The 18,162-nt window shown below is 54.1% G+C and overlaps 1 protein-coding gene across 1 annotated transcript; it reads right to left on the bottom strand.

Moving 5' to 3' along the window:
• Nucleotides 1–16: 16 nt before the first annotated feature.
• DHX34 (DExH-box helicase 34) lies at nt 17–16,880 on the bottom strand. Its single transcript, XM_033158635.1, has 16 exons — nt 16,533–16,880; nt 14,488–14,799; nt 13,108–13,365; nt 12,793–12,895; nt 10,695–10,912; nt 9,163–9,337; nt 7,772–7,971; nt 6,905–7,006; nt 5,012–5,230; nt 4,732–4,905; nt 4,505–4,622; nt 2,408–2,514; nt 1,950–2,219; nt 1,322–1,501; nt 943–1,096; nt 17–215 (listed from the first exon to the last, which is right to left on the bottom strand). The coding sequence occupies exons 1-16, from the start codon at nt 16,863–16,865 to the stop codon at nt 82–84; spliced, it is 3,057 nt and encodes a 1,018-aa protein (XP_033014526.1). The 5' UTR covers nt 16,866–16,880; the 3' UTR covers nt 17–81.
• Nucleotides 16,881–18,162: the final 1,282 nt, after the last annotated feature.

Genomic DNA, 18,162 nt, shown 5'->3' on the forward strand with positions numbered 1-18,162 from the left:
AGCACTGGGGGGAGGAGGAAGAAGGCGACCCCCATGCCAGGCTCCCCCGACCTCGAGAGGCCCCCGCCAACGCCGCTGTTCTCAGGGGGGCGCCTGGTGCTGCTTCCGGTGGCGCAGGATTTCGGTGGGCGTGAGGAGGAGGCTCTGCTGGCAGGCGGGGCAGTGGTACGGGCGCTGCAGGGCAGAGGCGCCCGGTGGGGTCGCCGTCTCTTCTTCTGGGGAGGAGCAAGAACCTTGTGAAAACACACAAAACACAACAGCCCCAAAAACGTGCGGCGTGGGGCTTCCCTTGCGCCTGGTCTGGAGGCCGCAGCGCGATTGCTGACGGGAGTGAGGCCTCGCCAGCAACAAAGCACTTTAGCGATCTGTACTGGTTGCCCCTTTGCCACCCAGCCCGGGTCCAAGGTGTCGCCATTGCTATATAAAGCCCTTAAAAACCTGGGACCAGTTTGCCTGCAAGGTCGCCCCGCCCTCCATATTTATCCCCCCCCCCCCCGCAACCGCTTCGATCCACGGAATTGGCCCAGCGACGGGTGCCTCTGGATCTGCATTTGTAAGAGCACCACCAATTAGCGTGGCAGCGTCTGCACCGTGGAACTCCCTGCCTCTTGACACCAGGAAGGCCTTTTCGCGGCACTGCCCCCAAGCCTCCTTGCTTAGACGAGGCTCCGCAGGCATGTTCGAGTGCGGCTGCGCATCCTGATCTGCTTTCGGTTTATTCTTGATTTTGCCCTTTGAATGTTTCCAAGAGTCATCTCTGGCCGTCCTTTCACCCTCTCTGCAAACCGTGAAAAATCTCACAGGACGAAGGACCAGAGCTCTTCCCTTGCGGAGAACAAAGTCCCTCCCGGTCCCCCAGAAAGTGAGACACCCCCCCTTGCAAGCCCCCAAATGGCAAAGCCTTTGGGGAAATGCCCCCCTGCTCCCCACCGAGGGGCTCACCTTCCTGGCTGGGCTGCTCCCCCTCTTGGCCTGGGGGCTGGCAGGCCTCCTCGTGTGCCAGGCGCTCCATGGGGGTGAAGGGCATGTAGAGGCCGCAGCGAGGGCAGGTCCAGAAGCTGCGCAGGCAGTCGCTGTACAGGTCGCCCTCTGTGCCCTGCAGGAGGCGGAGGGGCCAAGAAGGAAGGGTTGGTGCCCACCCACCCCCCAGGCAAGGGATAGGCAGGCTCTGCGCCCCACAACCAGGCTCCGGCCTGCCACCTCGCCTGTCCCCACCCACCCCTCCGTCCCCAGAGGACGAAGCACGTTTCTGCGCCGCAGAGGGTTGGACTACGTGGCCTCTGGGTACCCCCTCCCGAATGCACGGCTCCCCTGAACTCACCGCCAGGCAGTTGAACGTCAAGAAGCTGCCCACTCTGCAGCCGCCCTTCTCCTCGTCGGGGGCCACCTCCACCCCCTGGAAGAGGCCGGGGGGCACCTCCCCTCCTGCAGAAGCCCCCTGAGGACCCACGTAGAGGTTCTGCTGCTCCAGGGGCATCAGGCGCCGCAGGCTGTAGGGCACCTGAAGGGGCAGCAGAGGAAAAATAATAATAATAATAAATAATAATAATAATAATAATAATAATAATAATAATAAATATGACTGGGTTTCCCCAGCCACTCTGGGCAGCTCCCAACAGAATATTAAAAACTTGATTAAAAAAAATCAAACATTAAAAACGTCCCTAAACAGGGCTGCCTTCAGATGCCTTCTAAAAGTCAGATAGTTGTCTATTTCCTTGACATCTGGTGGGAGGGAGCCACCACCGAGAAGGCCCTCCGCTTCTGGATCTGGAGGCTCAGTAAGAACAGCCTAGCAGCTAGCTCTTGCACCTGGAGATGCCCGCAAGCAGGATCCGACCTTTCCTCCTGCGGTCTCCAGCCACTTGGGGCCTCCTGCATGGAAGCCAGGGGCCACAGACACACACACCCTGGCTCAGCCGGCCCCCCAACCACTTCGGCATACGCACCTCGGGCTTCAGAAAGTCCAGCAGCTCCTGGGTGAGTTGGCGCACCTGCCTGGCGCTGGGCCGCCCCTCCTCGGCCTCCTCTCCCCGGGCCCCTCGGCTCTCCAGCTGCCGGTCCAAGACCTTCTCCCAGGAAGCCCGGAGGCGGAGGGCCGCACGCAGCAGGCGGAGGGCCGCTTCTGGGGAGGGGACCCGCAGCTCCAGCCACGAGTCGGCCACGAGGCGGGTGCAGTCGGCGTTTGTGTCCAGGGAGCGAGCCAAGAGCAGCAGCGCCTGCGAGGCAGGTGGAGAGAGGTGCCGGTCGCAGGGCGGCAGAATCGCAGGGGACCCCCGGGGGTCATCCAGCCCCACCCCCTGCGAGGTAGCAGCCGCAGCTGTGGCATCCCCGGCAGACAAGCCTCCCAGGTGTTTCAGGGGAGGGGAGAGGGCTAGGACACCTGGGGGGAGGGGAGGACGACCACCTGAAGTGCCGGCAGGCGGAGGCAGTTCACCAAATAGGGCTTGTTGGTCTCCAGCAGCGAGACGAAGGCCAGGATCTGGTGGCGGCTGCTCAGTCCCTCCTTGGCATCTGCAAAAGAGGGAAGGAGAGATTCATAGGCTGCCCCACACTCAGCCCCAGCAAAGCTCCTTTCTTATGGAACTTCCATGTCCAAAGGCAGTCTGGGGTGAGAGCCCAGAAATGCAGGAACATCAACTCTGGGGTGTAAAATTGGATTTGACTAGAGCCATTTGGAGACAATGTACAAGTTGTTTGGAAGAGTTCAGCAAAGATACTTGGTAACAATGTTCTGGTCTTTAGGTACCAAGGAAAAGGTGACATTCTGGAACAAGGGAAATGTGACATCTTGAAAGAAGAAATTGGTGTGAGGGAAGAAAGATTTGGACTGGGAATATGCTGGGGGGGAAGACTGGGGGGAGATTGAGATGGGAAGAGGGAGGATGTTGAGGAGGGGGGTGGGGTAAAGGAACTTATGAGATTTATTAGGAAGGCTAACCATCGTACTCCGACGTCAGAGGGAAACAAGCGATTTGGAGAAGGGAATAAATATTTAGGTTTTTTATGATGATGTTTTGATTATAATATCTTTAAGGTAGGAATTAGAAGTAATAACAGCAATAGTTTTACTAAGTTAAGAGAAAAAAAGGATGCAAGAAGTTAAGATTTGAAATATGATTTTATGTGATAATAATAAGTTGAATGATATAAGTTGTATAAGATGTTTATTTGAAGATTAAGAAGTTGGGTGAATGATTGTTAAACTAGCTACAAAGTTACTAAAGTAGATCAGAAATAGAACGCAGAAGAGAGAACGGGGGAAGTCCCCCCAAATAAGATTTGAAATAAGAATATAATTAATAGATTCCTGTGTTCCTGTGTGGTTAAGGTATGCATCAGTTTTTTATTTTATTGCTATCAGTATTGTTTGTTGTATTTGTTTTATATGTTGAATGATTGTTTTTATTTGTTGTTTTTTATTTGTTATTTTTTATGTGGAAATACCAATAAATTCTTATTTAAAAAAAAAACAAAGGCAGTCTATCTCAGTTCCTAGGTTCTTGTGGGTACTTGACCCCTGTGAGAACAGGGCGCTGGACTAGATGGGCTCCCTTTGGCCTGATCCAGAAGGTTCTTTTTAAAGCCTCTCTCCTTTCTCCTGGAAAGTGTGGGGTGTAACATAAGCAGTCAAGTACAACACTTCCTGTTTGCCCAGAGTGGACACGCAGGGGGTGTTACTCCACAGCCAGGAGGACTTCCTGTCCCACCTGGTCTGGAGCATCCTCCCCCTGCGTGTGACCAGCTAGATGGGTGTGACCCTGGCAGACCCCATAAAAGGGCTGGTCACGCAGCCATCTTCCCTTCTTCTTCAATTTATTCCATCTTGATGTATTTAGCTGTCGGCTGGCTCTCAGCCTCCAGGACACGGGCTCAGTCCCCACATGGGATGAACTCAAACTCTCTTCTGTAACTACAAGCTGAAGCCTGCCTTCAGGGAACCGACTGTGAACTGAATGTGAGTAAACTTCTTATTACTATTACAGAAGACTGTTGTGTCTTTATTCTTGTTAGGAAGGATAAAAAGGAAATTTACAAGGAACAAAAGCCAATCTGGACAAAGCCAGACTGGATTGCTTAAATCAGGCGTAGGCAAACTCGGCCCTCCAGATGTTTTGAGACTTGGGGCCGACAGAGCAGGCGCTTAGAACCACCAGCCCAACCCCCTGCTTGGCATCCATGGCAGGGGGGGGGGCGCCCAGCCTCTGCTTAAAAACTGCAGAGCTGGAAGAAACACAAACACACACTCACACCCCATTTAAAAACCTCCAGGAATTAGCCACCAACTTCAATTCCCGCTTAAATCCAATTCGCACTCGCAACCCTGGCTCCAACTTTCCCCCGTGGCTGAGTCTGCTCATTCCCCCAGTACACCCTGCACCCCAAGGGTCTCCCCTGGCCCAGGATGCAGGAGCCCAACGGGGAAAGATGCTGAGAGCCTCCAATGCCTGGAAGGTGGGCAGCAGGGAGGGGGTTGAGGGAGGGCAGGGGGCACCCCTCTTACCTCTCTGCCCCCCACGTTCTGGACCCCTTTCCTGTGCCGGCTGCAGCAGCTCTGGGGAGGCACAGAAGATGCTGGTGGGGTGGAGGACGACCCCAGCTTTCTCCTTGGTGTGGAAGATCTGGGGAGCCAAGAGGAGGGGGTCTCAGCGTGGGGGCAGGGGGGCTGGCTCCCGAGGCCCTTCCTCGCCCAGCGTCCCCTCCCAGCTCCCTCTCCCCCCTGGCACTCGCCTGGTCGGAGTCCTTGCGGGTCTGGTTGAAGGGGTCTGGCACGGCCAGCTGCGGGTAGAGGCCGCGCCCCAAGACCAGCTGCAGGAGGGCCAGGCGGCCGGGTGACAGAGCCTGCGCCACGGAAGAGGCCGCCCGCAGCTCGGCAACGTCATGTCGCAGCTGGAACTTGACGTCCTGTTGGGAGGGGGAGGATCAGGGGAGCCGAGGTAGACTGCATCTGCACTGGGAGGCTCCACCGGAAGAGCCTGAGCCCCAGAGGTACCCCTCCGGACCCCCTCACCTGAATGTCGAGGCCGCGCTGGGGGTCCCCTTCCCCTCCCGAGGAAGAGCTGCCCCCCTCCTCCTCCAGGCGCAGCACCTTCCTCCGCCGCCCCTCCCCCCGCTCGTGCTCCCGCTTGATGCGCTGCAGCTCCCGGCGCTTGCGGTGTCGGCTCTGGCGCCCATGGGTGTCGCTGGGCCGGGCGGGGGGCTCCAGCAGACGGTGGTCCCGCAGCAGCTCCTGGCAGAGAATAATAATAATAATAATAATAATAATAATAATAATAATAATAATTTATAACCTGTCCATGTGGCTGGGTTTCCCCAGCCACTCTGGGCGGCTCCCAATAGAATATTAAAAAAAAATACTGGATTAATTTGGGAGGCTTTGACTGTGATGGAAGTGACATATCAAGATTTGAAGAGAATGTTGGAAATGATTTTTTTAAAATAAAAAACAACAAAAGCTATGGTTTTTAAAGGTACAGGGCTTGGCGGATTTACTGCGCAAAAGACTTTGTCCTTGCCAAGCCGAGACCAGACCATCCATATAAAGAAGAACGCCAAAGAGAAAGAAGATTGGAAATACAAATTAATGAACCATGCAGGACATAATAGATAACCTGAAAAACCAAGGGGGGAAAGGATATTGTTCTTTCTTTCTTTTTTAAAAAAGGAGGGAAATGTTTAATGCACACTTTGTAAGCTTTTACATTAGCTGAGCTTTCAAAGGTCACTTGTAACGACATGAACAAGGTTTTTAAAATGGGACTGTTAAGAATGTAAGATTTTATGGACGTGTATGAATAAGAATAAAACAATGGAACCGGGAAGGGGAGTGGGGCGAAGTCAATTAAGATGTATGATTTAAATTTTTGATTGTGGTGGGGTTTTTTTTGCGGGATTGCTATTATAAAATTAATAAATTGTACCTAAAAAGTAAAGAATATAAAAAAATATGATAAAACGATAAAAGGATGTCATATAGAGGAGGGTGAAAGGTTGTTTTCTGCTGCTCCAGAAAAGCGGACACGGAGCAATGGATTCAAAATACAAGAAAGAAGATTCCACCTAAACATTAGGAAGAACTTCCTGACAGTAAGAGCTGTTGGACAGTGGGATTTGCTGCCAAGGAGTGTGGTGGAGTCTCCTTCTTTGGAGGTCTTGAAGCGGAGGCTTGACAGCCGTCTGTCAGGAATGCTTTGATGGTGTTTCCTGCTTGGCAGGGGGTTGGACTGGATGGCCCTTGGGGTCTCTTCCTACTCTAGGATTCTAGGATTCTAGGATCAAACGTTAAAAACTTCCCTATACAGGGCTGCCTTCAGATGTCTTCTAAAAGTCAGATTTATTTCCTGGACATTTGATAGGAGGGCGTTCCACAGGGCAGGCGCCACCACCGAGAAGGCCCTCTGTCTGGTTCCCTGCAACTTCACCTCTTGCAGGGAGGGAACCGACAGAAGGCCCTCGGAGCTGGACCTCAGGGTCCGGGCTGAACAATGGGGGTGGAGACGCTCCTTCAGGTCTACTGGACCAAGGCTGTTTAGGGCTTTCAAGGTCAGCACCAACACTTTGAATTGTGCTCAGAAATGTACTGGGAGCCAATGTAGGTTTTTCAGGACCAGTGTTATGTGGTCTCGGCGGCCGCTCCCAGTCCCCAGTCTAGCTGCCGCATTCTGGATTAGTTGCAGTTTCCAGGTCACCTTCAAAGGTAGCCCCACGGAGAGTGCATTGCAGTAGTCCAAGCGGGAGATAACCAGAGCATGCACCACTCTGGCAAGACAGTCTGCGGGCAGGGAGGGTCTCAGCCTGCGTACCAGATGGAGCTGCCCTGGACACAGAAGGATTGTGCACGCTCGGAAGGGGCATCCCAGGTGCCACCTAGACCAACCCCCTCCCCCCCCCGATTGACACCCACCTGGAACTGGCGCCGCAAGTTGGCTGCTTCGTAGAGCCGGTGCTCCTCCAGGCCCCGGCGGCGGCACCAACGGCGGGATCCGCTCCGATTGTCCGATTTCTCCTGCCAGACAAGAAGGACATTTGACTCCGTCAGGACGGACTGAGACAGACAAACGCAGGGACAAAGGCTAGAAGGCAACAACTCAGGAAGAGACCCCAGTCCTTTTCCTTGGGGATAATTCAGGCTGAAATTGCCAGGTGTCAAAAAAAAGGTTATTTATCTATGCCTCTATGGCAGTCCCTGTTTCGTTAGCCCAAAAAATGGAAAACGAGAGAGGTCCCAGCTAAAAAGGATGGGCGACTTAAGTGGACAGAATGTGCAGAACTTGCAGATTTAACATTTAGAAAGCAAGAAGATACTTTAAGGAAGACTGGAAAATGTTTATTGAATATAAGGGGGGGATTGTGTACATTTGCAAACGTGAGCAGCCTTAAGAGAAATTCAACAGCATAAATAAGTTTTGATGGATGTGATAATGGAATATTGAATGGTTTTAGTTTATGTAAAATGAGCAGGGATTTATGTTATGCAAAATAAACCATGGAAGGGAAGTCATTGATAATTTAAGGTTGTTTAGATGAATATTCTGAAATGCAAAACAGAAAATTTACTAAAAATTATACAAAACAAAACAACAACCCAGGAAGAGACCCTCTGGATCAGGCCAAAGGGGGCCATTCAGTCCAGAATCCTCTTCTCACCTTGGCCAAACGCCCCCTCCCTAAAACCCAAGAATCCGGATAGACTGCCTCTGGAGCTGGAGGCTCCACAAGAAGAGAAGAAGGTCTTGCTGTATCAGGCAGAGGCAGAGCGTTTCTCACCCACCTGCACCCAGGCGTCAAAGACGTTCAGCAGCGTCAGGGGGTCTCCCAGGGGGCTCTCCAGGGGCCGGCGGGCGGTGGCGCAGTCCGGGTCGCTGCGCCCGCTGCTGCTGCGCAGGAAGGGGGAGGGGACGCTGAGCGCAGCCGCAACCGAGAGGGTGGGGGCCGCCAGGCCAAAGAGGGTCCCCAGAACCAGCATCTTCCCTGCGGAAAAATGGGGGGGGGGCCTCAGCCAGAGCGCAATACCCCTTCACCCTCCCAGGCAGCACTCCTCATCTAGTCCCCACAACAGCAGCCCTGCAGGGTAGGCCAGGCGGAGAGGCAGTGAATGTTGTGTCCCCCCCCCCCCAGGTCACCCAGTAAGAAGTTCGTGGCCAAAACATTTGAAATTGAAATCAGAAGAATATTTAAGGCTTCAGTATTGTCAGAAGTGAGTTTAAAATAGGATATAATAAGTAGTTGGAATCATGTTGTGTGGATTTTATTAGAAATATAATAGAATTATATATGGATTAAGGTTTTTATTGTTAAGATTAGGTGAGAAAGAAGATTTTACAATGTTACAAAGTTACTAAAGAAGATTAGACATGAACGCAGAAGAGAGGATGTGAGGAGGTCCCAATAGAATGTGATGAATATGAAAAAGATAGTTATATTTCTGTATTTGTATAGTTTTGTATTTTTGTATTTTTGTAGTTTTGTAGTTTTTTGTTTGTTGTTGTCTGATTGTATTTTGTATTGTTTGTTTTCTTGGAAAATTTAATAAATCCCTTATGACAAAAAAGAAGTTCGTGGCTGATAATTAGTGAAATGTAGAAACGTGAAAAGTAGAAACAAACAAAAAACAAAAAAAACGAATGGATATTATTTAAGGAATGTCTTAAAACTTATACGGATAAGGCAAATCTCCTGACAGACATAGAATGAATTTAGAAAACAGAGAAAATGCATAGCAAAATCTGGTTGGAAAAAAAGAATAATTAAAATAAAATGCGTACAGGACAGTAAGTGGTAAAATAGCACGTTGTGAAGGGTGGGAAGTCAAATGTGTCAGGTGTTGTATAATAAATAAAATAAAATAAAACGTTCATGGCTGAGTGGGAGGAATCGAACTCTGGTCTCCCCTGATCTCCGTCTAACACTCTAACCACCACACCATCGGCCCTCACCCAGAATAAGATTCCTGGCATGGGGGGGGGGAGAGAGGTGCACCCACTCTCAGCCCCACCCCAGGGGCAGCCTCTCCGTTGCACTCTGCGCATGCTCACTCCAAGACGCCACAGCACAGGACATAAACCCAAATCAACATTCGAGAGCTGCGCATCCGGCAGAGGCTCCCGCGGGTGACTGGCCGGAGGGGCCCAGCACAGACGCCCCCCCCCTTCCTGGACTCACCAATCACCACGTCCACAGGCAGCTCGGCCAGCAGGCTCCCGATGGGCGTGAGGTTCTCCCCTGGGTCCAGGGCCCCCTGCTGCTTCAGGTAGCTGACGGCCGTCTCCAGGCTGGCTGGCGGGGGGGGCTCCAGGAAGGGGAAGGCACGGGGGTCGCCCAGCCCCATGCTCTTCATCTGGGGGGGGGGGGGCAACAGAGCCAAGGAGAGAGGCTTCCTCCACCGTCCTCCCCCCCAAATGCCAAATTCCTCCCCCCCCCAAGCGACATGAGCTCAGGTGGGGTGCAGCCCCTCCTTTCGGGCGAAGAATTGTTGAGCTGGGAGGGGTCCCCGAGGGTCATCCGGCCCGGCCCCCTGCAATCTACCACCCCATGGGGGACTCGATCCCATGACCCTGAGATTACTGTATTTTTCTGTGTATAAGACTAGGTTGTTTTTTTATTTTAAAAAATCATGCTAAAAACTTGGGGTCGTTTTATACCCGGATAGTGGCGAGGTGGGGCGGGCGTTTGGGGGCTGCCGCGAGCAGGAGATTGTCCGCCGCGTTTTTTTGCAGGTGAGCAATTTTCGGCAACCCTCCCCCCCAAAAAAGCTCAGCAACTGTGGGCAACCTCCCCCCCCCCCATTTTCTCTATCTGGAGTCCCCCCAAAAGGGGGCGTCTTATACATGGGGGTGTCTTATACACTGAAAAGTACGGTAAGTCACACGCTCTACCTACTGTGGGGAACATCGCCTCCCTTGCCACTCGATATGTGTCAGAACAGCCATTCCGCCCCCCCCCCAAAAAAAACCCACAAATGCCACCACTGAAATTACAGAATTGTAGAGAGGGAAGGGACCCCTGAAGGTCTTCTAGTCCAACCCCAAAATACTGCCAGGAATCTCAGCTAAAGAATCGACAGCCACCCAACCTCTGCTCAAAAATCCTCCAGTGAAGGAGTCTCTCGTTTGAGGTCGCAGAATTGTAGAGGCGGGAGGGACCCCCGAGGGCCATCTAGTCCACCCCCTCACAATGCAGGAATCACAGCTGGGGAGTCCCTGACAAAAGGGGGTCCCACCAATGAAAACTCTGGCAGGACTTGAGTAATGCTTGTAATGCACTAAAAATTAAGGTAAAATTGAATTATTTAAGAAAAATAGAGAAAATAATAAATAATAATAATAATAATAATAATAATAATAATAATAATAATAATAAATTATTATTTATACCCCGCCCATCTGGCTGGGTTTCCCCAGCCACTCTGGGCAGCTTCCAGCAAAAGATTAAAAATACATTTAAAACATCAGACCTTAAAACTTCCCTTAACAGGGTTGCATTCAGATGTCTTCTAATAATAATAATTTATTATTTCTTACAGGTGAAGCAGTTGAAAGAAGATGGACAAGGGGAACCATGGAAGGGCGGAGGGGAGTCAAGGGATTCGGGGAATCCTAATGGATGGTGTCAATTTAAACCTGTAACGTAAAATTTAACACAAAAAAAGATTTTAACCGAAAGTGGGTCCCTCCCAGCCCCCTGCCTCTGCCCACCTGCAGAACGAGGGCGTCGAGCGCCACCCGCTGGATCTCTGGCACCGGGTAGGGGGCGAAGGCGTCGTAGTCGGACTCGGCGTAGAGGCGGAAGCAGACGCCCGGCCCCGTCCGGCCCGCCCGGCCCTTGCGCTGCTCGGCGCTGGCCCGGCTGATCCAGAACTCCTGCAGGCGCTGCAGCTTGGCTTTGGGGTCGTAGCTCAGCTCCTTCACCTTCCCTGCCAGAGAGAGACCAGGAAGAGGCCCAGCAAAGGTTAGAGGGAGCCCCGTCGCCCCATAAGTCACATTAACTGCGGGGGGGGGCAGTTTACCCGCCAGCCTATCTAATAAGATAATGGGAAATTGATGTGAATTTTAACCCGTTCCAGTACTTTCTGTATGCTCTAAGCCAGTGTGAATTTTTCCTGAAAATTCATTATTTTATCTTTTTTGCAAACAGCTTTGCTACAATCAAGGGGTGCGCAGATTTTGATTCATGCAGGCTACTGATGGCTCCAAGCCAGGTAGGATCTGCTCTGTCTCCACGGTCAGAGGCAGCGGCTGGAAAGTGCAGGAGGGGAGAGCTGTGTTCGAATCCTGCTTGCCGGCTTTTCATAACAGGCACCTGGTTGGCCACTGGGGGAAGAGGAGGCTGAGCTAGATGGGTCCCCTCTGGCCTGATCCTGCCGGCTGCGCTTGGGTTCTCACGTTCAGAAATACCAGGGAGATACTTTTGCTAGGGCAACCGAAATGCCACAAAATCCTGGTGGGCAAGCTTGGCACCCGGTAACATTCTGGCTGGCCTATTGAAGGTATTCCTGAAGTCCCTGGGCCCCAGACAATCTTCCTGCCTCCCCCTGAGTCGTTGGGAGTTCTTGGAGAACTTCAGATGGTTCACCTGGTTGGGCCCACAATCTCTCCGCCTTAAGGGCTAGAAAGTGGCTTGGAAAAGACAGGGGGGGTTGAGGTTCAAGGGTTCCAGCGTGCCAGGATGCCAACTTCCAAATTCATGCTACAGCTGCAAAACCTGACCCACTTGCATCTGCAGTAAAAGGAGGAGGCCTCCCTCGGACCTCTCCCTCCCAGAGACCCACAGACAGGCTCAGCGAGGGTCTCCACAAAGGACGGGCTGCCCCCATGATATCGAGCACCAGAAAAACTTGGCCGCAATAAGGAAATTCTGCCCATGGCATGGCTATCTCCCACCTTCGCATTTCGACTCTCCGGCACCCTATCTGCATAACCAAGCAATCCCAAAATACAGGCGCGCTTTTACTCTCGCAAGATTGAATGTCTTGCCCTCGGCGGGACTTAGAATCCTAGAATCCTATAGCTGGAAGAGACCACCAGGGCCATCCAGTCCAACCCCCTGCCAAGCAGGAAACGCCATCCAAGCATTCCTGACAGATGGCTGTCAAGCCTCTGCTTAAAGACCTCCAAAGAAGGAGACTCCACCACACTCCTTGGCAGCAAATCCCACTGTCCAACAGCTCTTACTGTCAGGAAGTTCTTCCTAATGTTTAGGTGGAATCTTCTTTCTTGTAGTTTGAATCAATTGCCCCGTGTCCGCTTCTCTGGAGCAGCAGAAAACAACCTTTCTCCCTCCTCTAGATGACATCCTTTTATATATTTGAACATGGCTATCATATCCCCCCTTAACCTTCTCTTCTCCAGGCTAAACATACCCAGCTCCCTAAGCCGTTCCTCATAAGGGACGATTCCAACAGATTCCACACAAAACACGCTTATATCCCAAATCGGTGGCATGTGCCCTCCTGGCTTGCACTCTTTAAAAAGATTTGAGGAATGAGGTTATTGTCCACTTCGGGTCGCCCAGCCACTTGCCCAGTGTCCTTTCTCTTGGCAGATTAAGATGAAGAGGTGACAGCAAAAGTTGCAAGGTTTTTAGCTGGGGCAATCAGAATAAGGTCCACTATTTGACTATTGATTCAAAACCCTAAGAAGTATTTTATATAGCTGACTTTTTATTTCTATTCTTTGTATACTGTATAGTTGTTTTATTGCTGTGGCCGGTGGCTGACGCAAATAAAGATTCATTCATTCATTCATTCCAACCGGCTGCCCCCCAGAGCCCGGGGGTGAAGCGGCCGCCCCTTACCCGAGTCCACGACGAATCGGACGCCGTCGATGGTCACCGAGGTCTCGGCGATGTTGGTGGAAACTATGCATTTCCGGACTCCTGGGGGAGGCAAATCAAATACCTGCAAGGCAGAGGGCGTTTTACACCTCGAGGGCCCGCGGGGAACGAACCGCGTGCGCCAAGGGAGCCTCGGGGCGGGGGCACATGGGGGCAGAGCCCTCGATCACCTGGTTTTTAAAAAAGGGTCCCCCAGGCAGGCCCCCAACGCTCCCCCTCTTTCAGGGAGGCTGGGAGGGGCAGCCCCCCCCAAAAGGAAGCCCCGGCCGCACCCACCTTGTCCTGTTCGGCCACGGACAGGGTGCTGTGGAGAGGGAGAACCACCCAGCGCTGGGTGTGCGTGGCATAGGTCTGCGCCGCCTCCACGACGGCCCCGATCTCGGCCACCCCGCTGAGGAAGACGAGCAGGTCGCCCCTCTCCTCGGGGGGGTACTTGTGGTCGATGGCCTGCAGCACCCGCAGGAAGGGGCGGGGGTCCAGTCTCTCCTTGCGCCCGCTGGCAACCTCCTCGGGGCGGAGCGGCTCGTAGAGGACCTGTGCGGAGGGCAGGGGGAGAGGGGAAGCAAGCCGTGAGATGCTGCCGGCCTGGGATGGGCCTGCCTGGCCTTTCCCCAGTCAGGCAGCCGTTCCTTCCCTTCGTAGCCCATCTCCAAGGAGCTCGAAGGGGGCACGCTCCCCTCCTCGGGGAACCCCCACAACAACCACCCTGCTAGGTAGGCCACGCCAAGAGAGGCAGCGTCGCAAGGACACTCCCGGCGAGCTTGACGCCCGAATGGGGAGATCTCAGCTCAGGCCTCTGGCACTCTTAACCACGACACAACCACTACCACACAACACAAGTTTCTAGCCCTCAACGTTACAGATGTGAAGTTGGGGAAGCAGAGGGGCGGTTTCCGGAGATAGGGCACAAATTAGGAAGTTGTGGAAGGGGCAGTCAAAGGGCGAGGGTTCGAGGAGAGAGCAAAACCTCCCCCCTCCCCCGCAACACACACGAATAACTGAGAGTTGGAAGGGAACCAAGGGTCATCTAGTCCAACCCCCTGGCTATGCATGGACCTTATAAGAAACTGGAGTGAAAATTATCCTGCCTTCCTTTGTTGTCCCATCACTTCCTGAATTCCAGAGCCTCCTCCAAGGGAACCCCCCAAAAGAGGTTTGCGTCCAATGGGGGGGGGGGCAGGGCAGAAGGCAGCCTGTTCAGAGCCCCTGGTCCCCAGGAATAATAATAATAATAATAATAATAATAATAATAATAATTATACTCCGCCCATCTGACTGGGTTTCCCCAGCCACTCTGGGCAGCTCCCAACAGAATATTAAAAACATGATAAAACTTCAAATATTACAAACTTCCCTAAACAGGGCTGCCTTCAGGTGTCTTTTAAAAGTCAGATAGTTGTTTATTTCCTTGACATCTGATGGGAGGGTGCCACCACCGAGAAGGCCCTCTGCCTGGTTCCCTGTAACGTCACTTCTCACAGGCAGGGAACCGCCAGAAGACCCTCGGAGCTGGACCTCCGTGTCTGGGCTGAGCGGTGGGAGTGGAGACGCTCCTTCAGGGATACTGAGGCAAATGAGCCACAGATCCGCCCCACCCCCCAGCAGCAGCCGCAACCCCCCACCCCACCCCCCACTCCCACCCGGGCTCCCCCTCACCGTGATGGGGAAGAGCCGCCCGGGGACCTGCACCACGGGAGCCCCCCCAAAGTAGTCCGCAAAGAGGCGGATGTTGATGGTGGCCGACATGAGCACCAGCTTGAGGTCGGGGCGGGCGGGCAGGATCCTGCGCAGGACGCCCAGGAGGAAGTCGCTGTGCAGGTGGCGCTCGTGGACCTCGTCCGCAATCAGAACCCGGTAGCCGGGCAGGGAGGGGTCCCGCTGGGCCTGGCGCAGGAGAAGACCCTCCGTCAGGAAGACGATCCTCGTGGCTGGCGAGCGGGTGCTCTCAAAGCGGATCTGGTAGCCAACCTGCCGGGGGGGAGAGAGGGGGGGGTCAGCACCCAGGAAGGCCAGAGTGAGGGAGGAGCCTGGTCTAGGGGCACACAAGACCCCCAGGGGCTCGCCAGCTCAACAGGCAAAGCCGGTTTCAACAACCTCGTCAGCCCATGAGCAGGGCTGGATCAGGCCAATGCTCACCTCACCCAGCACCCTTTCCTCACCAGGCACCCCCTCCGGGAAACCCACAAGCAGGATGCGAAAGGAAAAACAACACCCTCCCCTCCTGCCGTTTCCAGAAGCATTGGTGCCTCTGACAGTAGGCACTCTGCACATGCTCCTGGGCCCTCCTGCTCCCCAGCTCCCAGTGTCAGAAACTCAGGTATGTAAGCTAGGTGCCAAATGGCTTCGTGGACCAAGGTTGCGGTCGCCAAAACGGAATGCCTAGTTTCCCTTTGGGGGCGAGACGGCTCTCAAGTCTTAATTTTCAAATGGTGGACTGACTGCGACGGAGTCCCAGCGAAGCGTCTGGCCGGTTCAGAATACAACCTTGAGGCGGGTGAAGAGCTTTGAGAACTTGAAGAAGGGAAGTCCCTTGATCCAGGGACAGTCCCCACGTACAAGGTGGGACCGGAAAGTTCGGTGAATGGTCACAGGAACCGGACCGCCAGAAATATTCGAACGTACAATCGGCATCGGAAACCCACAAAATGCTCACAATTGTGTAGGGAGATGAAGCTGCAACTCGAAAGTCGGTGTGCGAGTGGGTTAAGCGTTTCCGGGAAGAGCGGCAAACCATCGAAGGTGACCCTCGGCCTGGCAGACCGTTGGCGAGCAGAACGGCGGGGAAATGTCGACAGAGTTCGTGAGTAATAATAATAATAATAATAATAATTTATTTGCACCCTGCCCATCTGGCTGGGTCTCCCCAGCCACTCTGGGCGGCTTCCATCAAATATTAAAATACATTTAAAACATCACAGTTTAAAAACTTCCCTATTGATGCGGGAACGGCGTTTGTCCGTCCGAATGGTGGCGGAAGAATTGCATATTCCGCGTGAAATCGTTCCCGAGGTTCCTGAGTTGTCCCACCCTCCATGTTCTCCCGATTTCGCCCCACCGGATTTCTTTCTTCTTCCAAAAACGCAATCTGCACTGAAAGGGCACAGATTTCCCAACACTTCACACGTCCAAGCTGCTGAGATGAGGGAACCGAAAGCAGTACGGAAAGAGGACCTCTCCATAGGTTTCCAACAGTTCTACAAATGTTGTCAATGGTGCATTGTATCAGAGAGGGGATGTATGTTTGAATATTCATATATATCGTATATTTCTTGCTGTCTGATTTCTGTGACCATTCACCGAACTTTCCGGTCCCACCTTGCATATTGGCCTCTTCCGCCCAGTGGGTTGGGGGAAGCAAAGTCAAGCGACAACCTGTTCCAGGTAGGTAGCCGTGTTGGTCTGCCATAGTCAAAACAAAATAAAATAAAAAATTCCTTCCAGTAGCACCTTAGAGACCAACTAAGCTTGTTCTTGGTATGAGCTTTCATGTGCATGCACACTTCTTCAGATACCAACATTGTTCACTGCTCCTGCTCAGGTCGCACAGAAAAAGTGTTTTGGTTCAGTGCACTCTGCACATGCTCCTGGGTCCTCATGCTCCCCAGCTCCAGCCCTCTTCCAGGAGCCCACCTGAAACCCACTGGACGTGATGCAGTAGAGGAAAGGGCGCTCTGCCCATGCTCAGGAGCCCCCCGGCTCACCTGGTCGCCGTACTGCTGGAGGCTCTCGTAGGCCACCCTCTGGGCCAGGGCCACACAGGCCAGGCGCCGGGGCTGCGTGCACGCCACGTGGCTGTAGCCAGCGGCCAGCAGGTACTGGGGCACCTGCGTGGACTTGCCGCAGCCCGTGTCTCCGGCCACCACCACCACCTGGCCGCTCGCCACGGCCGCCAGCAGACGCTCCCGGTAGCGCGCGATGGGCAGGGCGGCGCGCTCCCGCTGCAGCCGCGCCAGGCGGGAGAAGCTCTGCTTCTGGCCGAAGTCCCAGAAGTGCGCGAGGGCCGCGCGGAGCTCCCGCAGGCGCTCGGGGGCCATGCCCGAAACCTCCTGGCGCGGCACCCGCAGGTTGGTGCGCAGCCGGGGGTCGTAGGGTCGCGGGGGTCCCGTCGTCACCCTGGCTCCTTCCAGAGGCTCCTTTGCACCGGGGAAGCGCCGCCGCAGCCGCTCGAAGAAGCTCCAGAACTGGGCACGCTCATCGCCGCTCGCGCGGGGCAGGTATAGCTCCTCCAAGCGGGCGCGCAGGGCCGGGCAGCCCCAGTGCCCCTCGGGGGGCTCCGACGACATCCTGGGCCTCTTCTCGCAGGCGCCCGGGAGGATGAACCTGGAATAATAATAATATTTTCTTTATTCACACCCTGCCCATCTGGCTGGGTTTCCCCAGCCGCTCTGGGCGGCTTCCAGCAAAATATAAAAATACAATAATTTATCAAAGATTAAAAGCTTCCCTAAACAGGGCTGCCTAGAAGGGGCGGGAAGCGGCGGGGTCGTGAGAACCGACGGACACGCAGCCGGGAAAACCCCCGACGCCTCCCGCTCCCCTCCCCGAGGGCCACCCAGCGGCCGGAGACCCTTCCCCGGGTCCTTCCTGCCCGCAGCCCCGCATTCCCACGTTCACTTTGCACGCGTCTTCCTTGCCTTGGCGCGCCGAGGATGGCAGGCTGGCGGCTGAGCATGCGCAGTTGCTCGCCGCGGGCGAGCATGCGCGTCGCGGGCCGCCGACGCTCCCGACGCGCGTCATGCCCGCCTCCCGTAACCTATAGATCTAGAAGCCGTGCAGAGGTGCGCGCGCGCGGCCAACTGCCGGGCTCCTTTGGAGACTTCGTGGGCGCTTTGCTCGCGGTCTCTGCTCGGTGCAGACGAGACGGGCGCTGTGCACGTGCACCCCACGGCTAGGTTGGGGCTGGGGGCTTTGAGCAGAGAGGCTTCTGTCCAACGGAGCCCCGTTTCACCGCGCCTGAGGCTCAAACCTCGGGGCGGCGGGGTGAGGAAGAGACTGGGCGGAGAGAGATGCGACGGGGCGGGCAAGGAGTCTCGCAGGAAGCCCGGACCACCGAAGCCTGCTTTCCCGGCGTCGGGTGCCAAAAAGGGCCAACTGGGGAGAATCGCCTGCATTTCCCTTTTGGGGAATCCACGGACCGCCCTGCTGCAGGAGTGTCCTCAAAGACCGTCCCTAGATGGCAATCAAGAAGCTACAGTTAGAACTGGATATATGGAAGAACTGATTGGTTCAAAATTGGGAAAGGAGTACGACAAGGCTGTCTATTGTCTCCCTGCTTATTTAACTTATATGCAGAATTCATCATGTGAAAGGCTGGACTGGATGAATCCCAAA

Source organism: Lacerta agilis, chromosome 8 (assembly GCF_009819535.1).
Source record: "Lacerta agilis isolate rLacAgi1 chromosome 8, rLacAgi1.pri, whole genome shotgun sequence".
In the NCBI taxonomy this organism is placed as follows: domain Eukaryota; kingdom Metazoa; phylum Chordata; class Lepidosauria; order Squamata; family Lacertidae; genus Lacerta; species Lacerta agilis.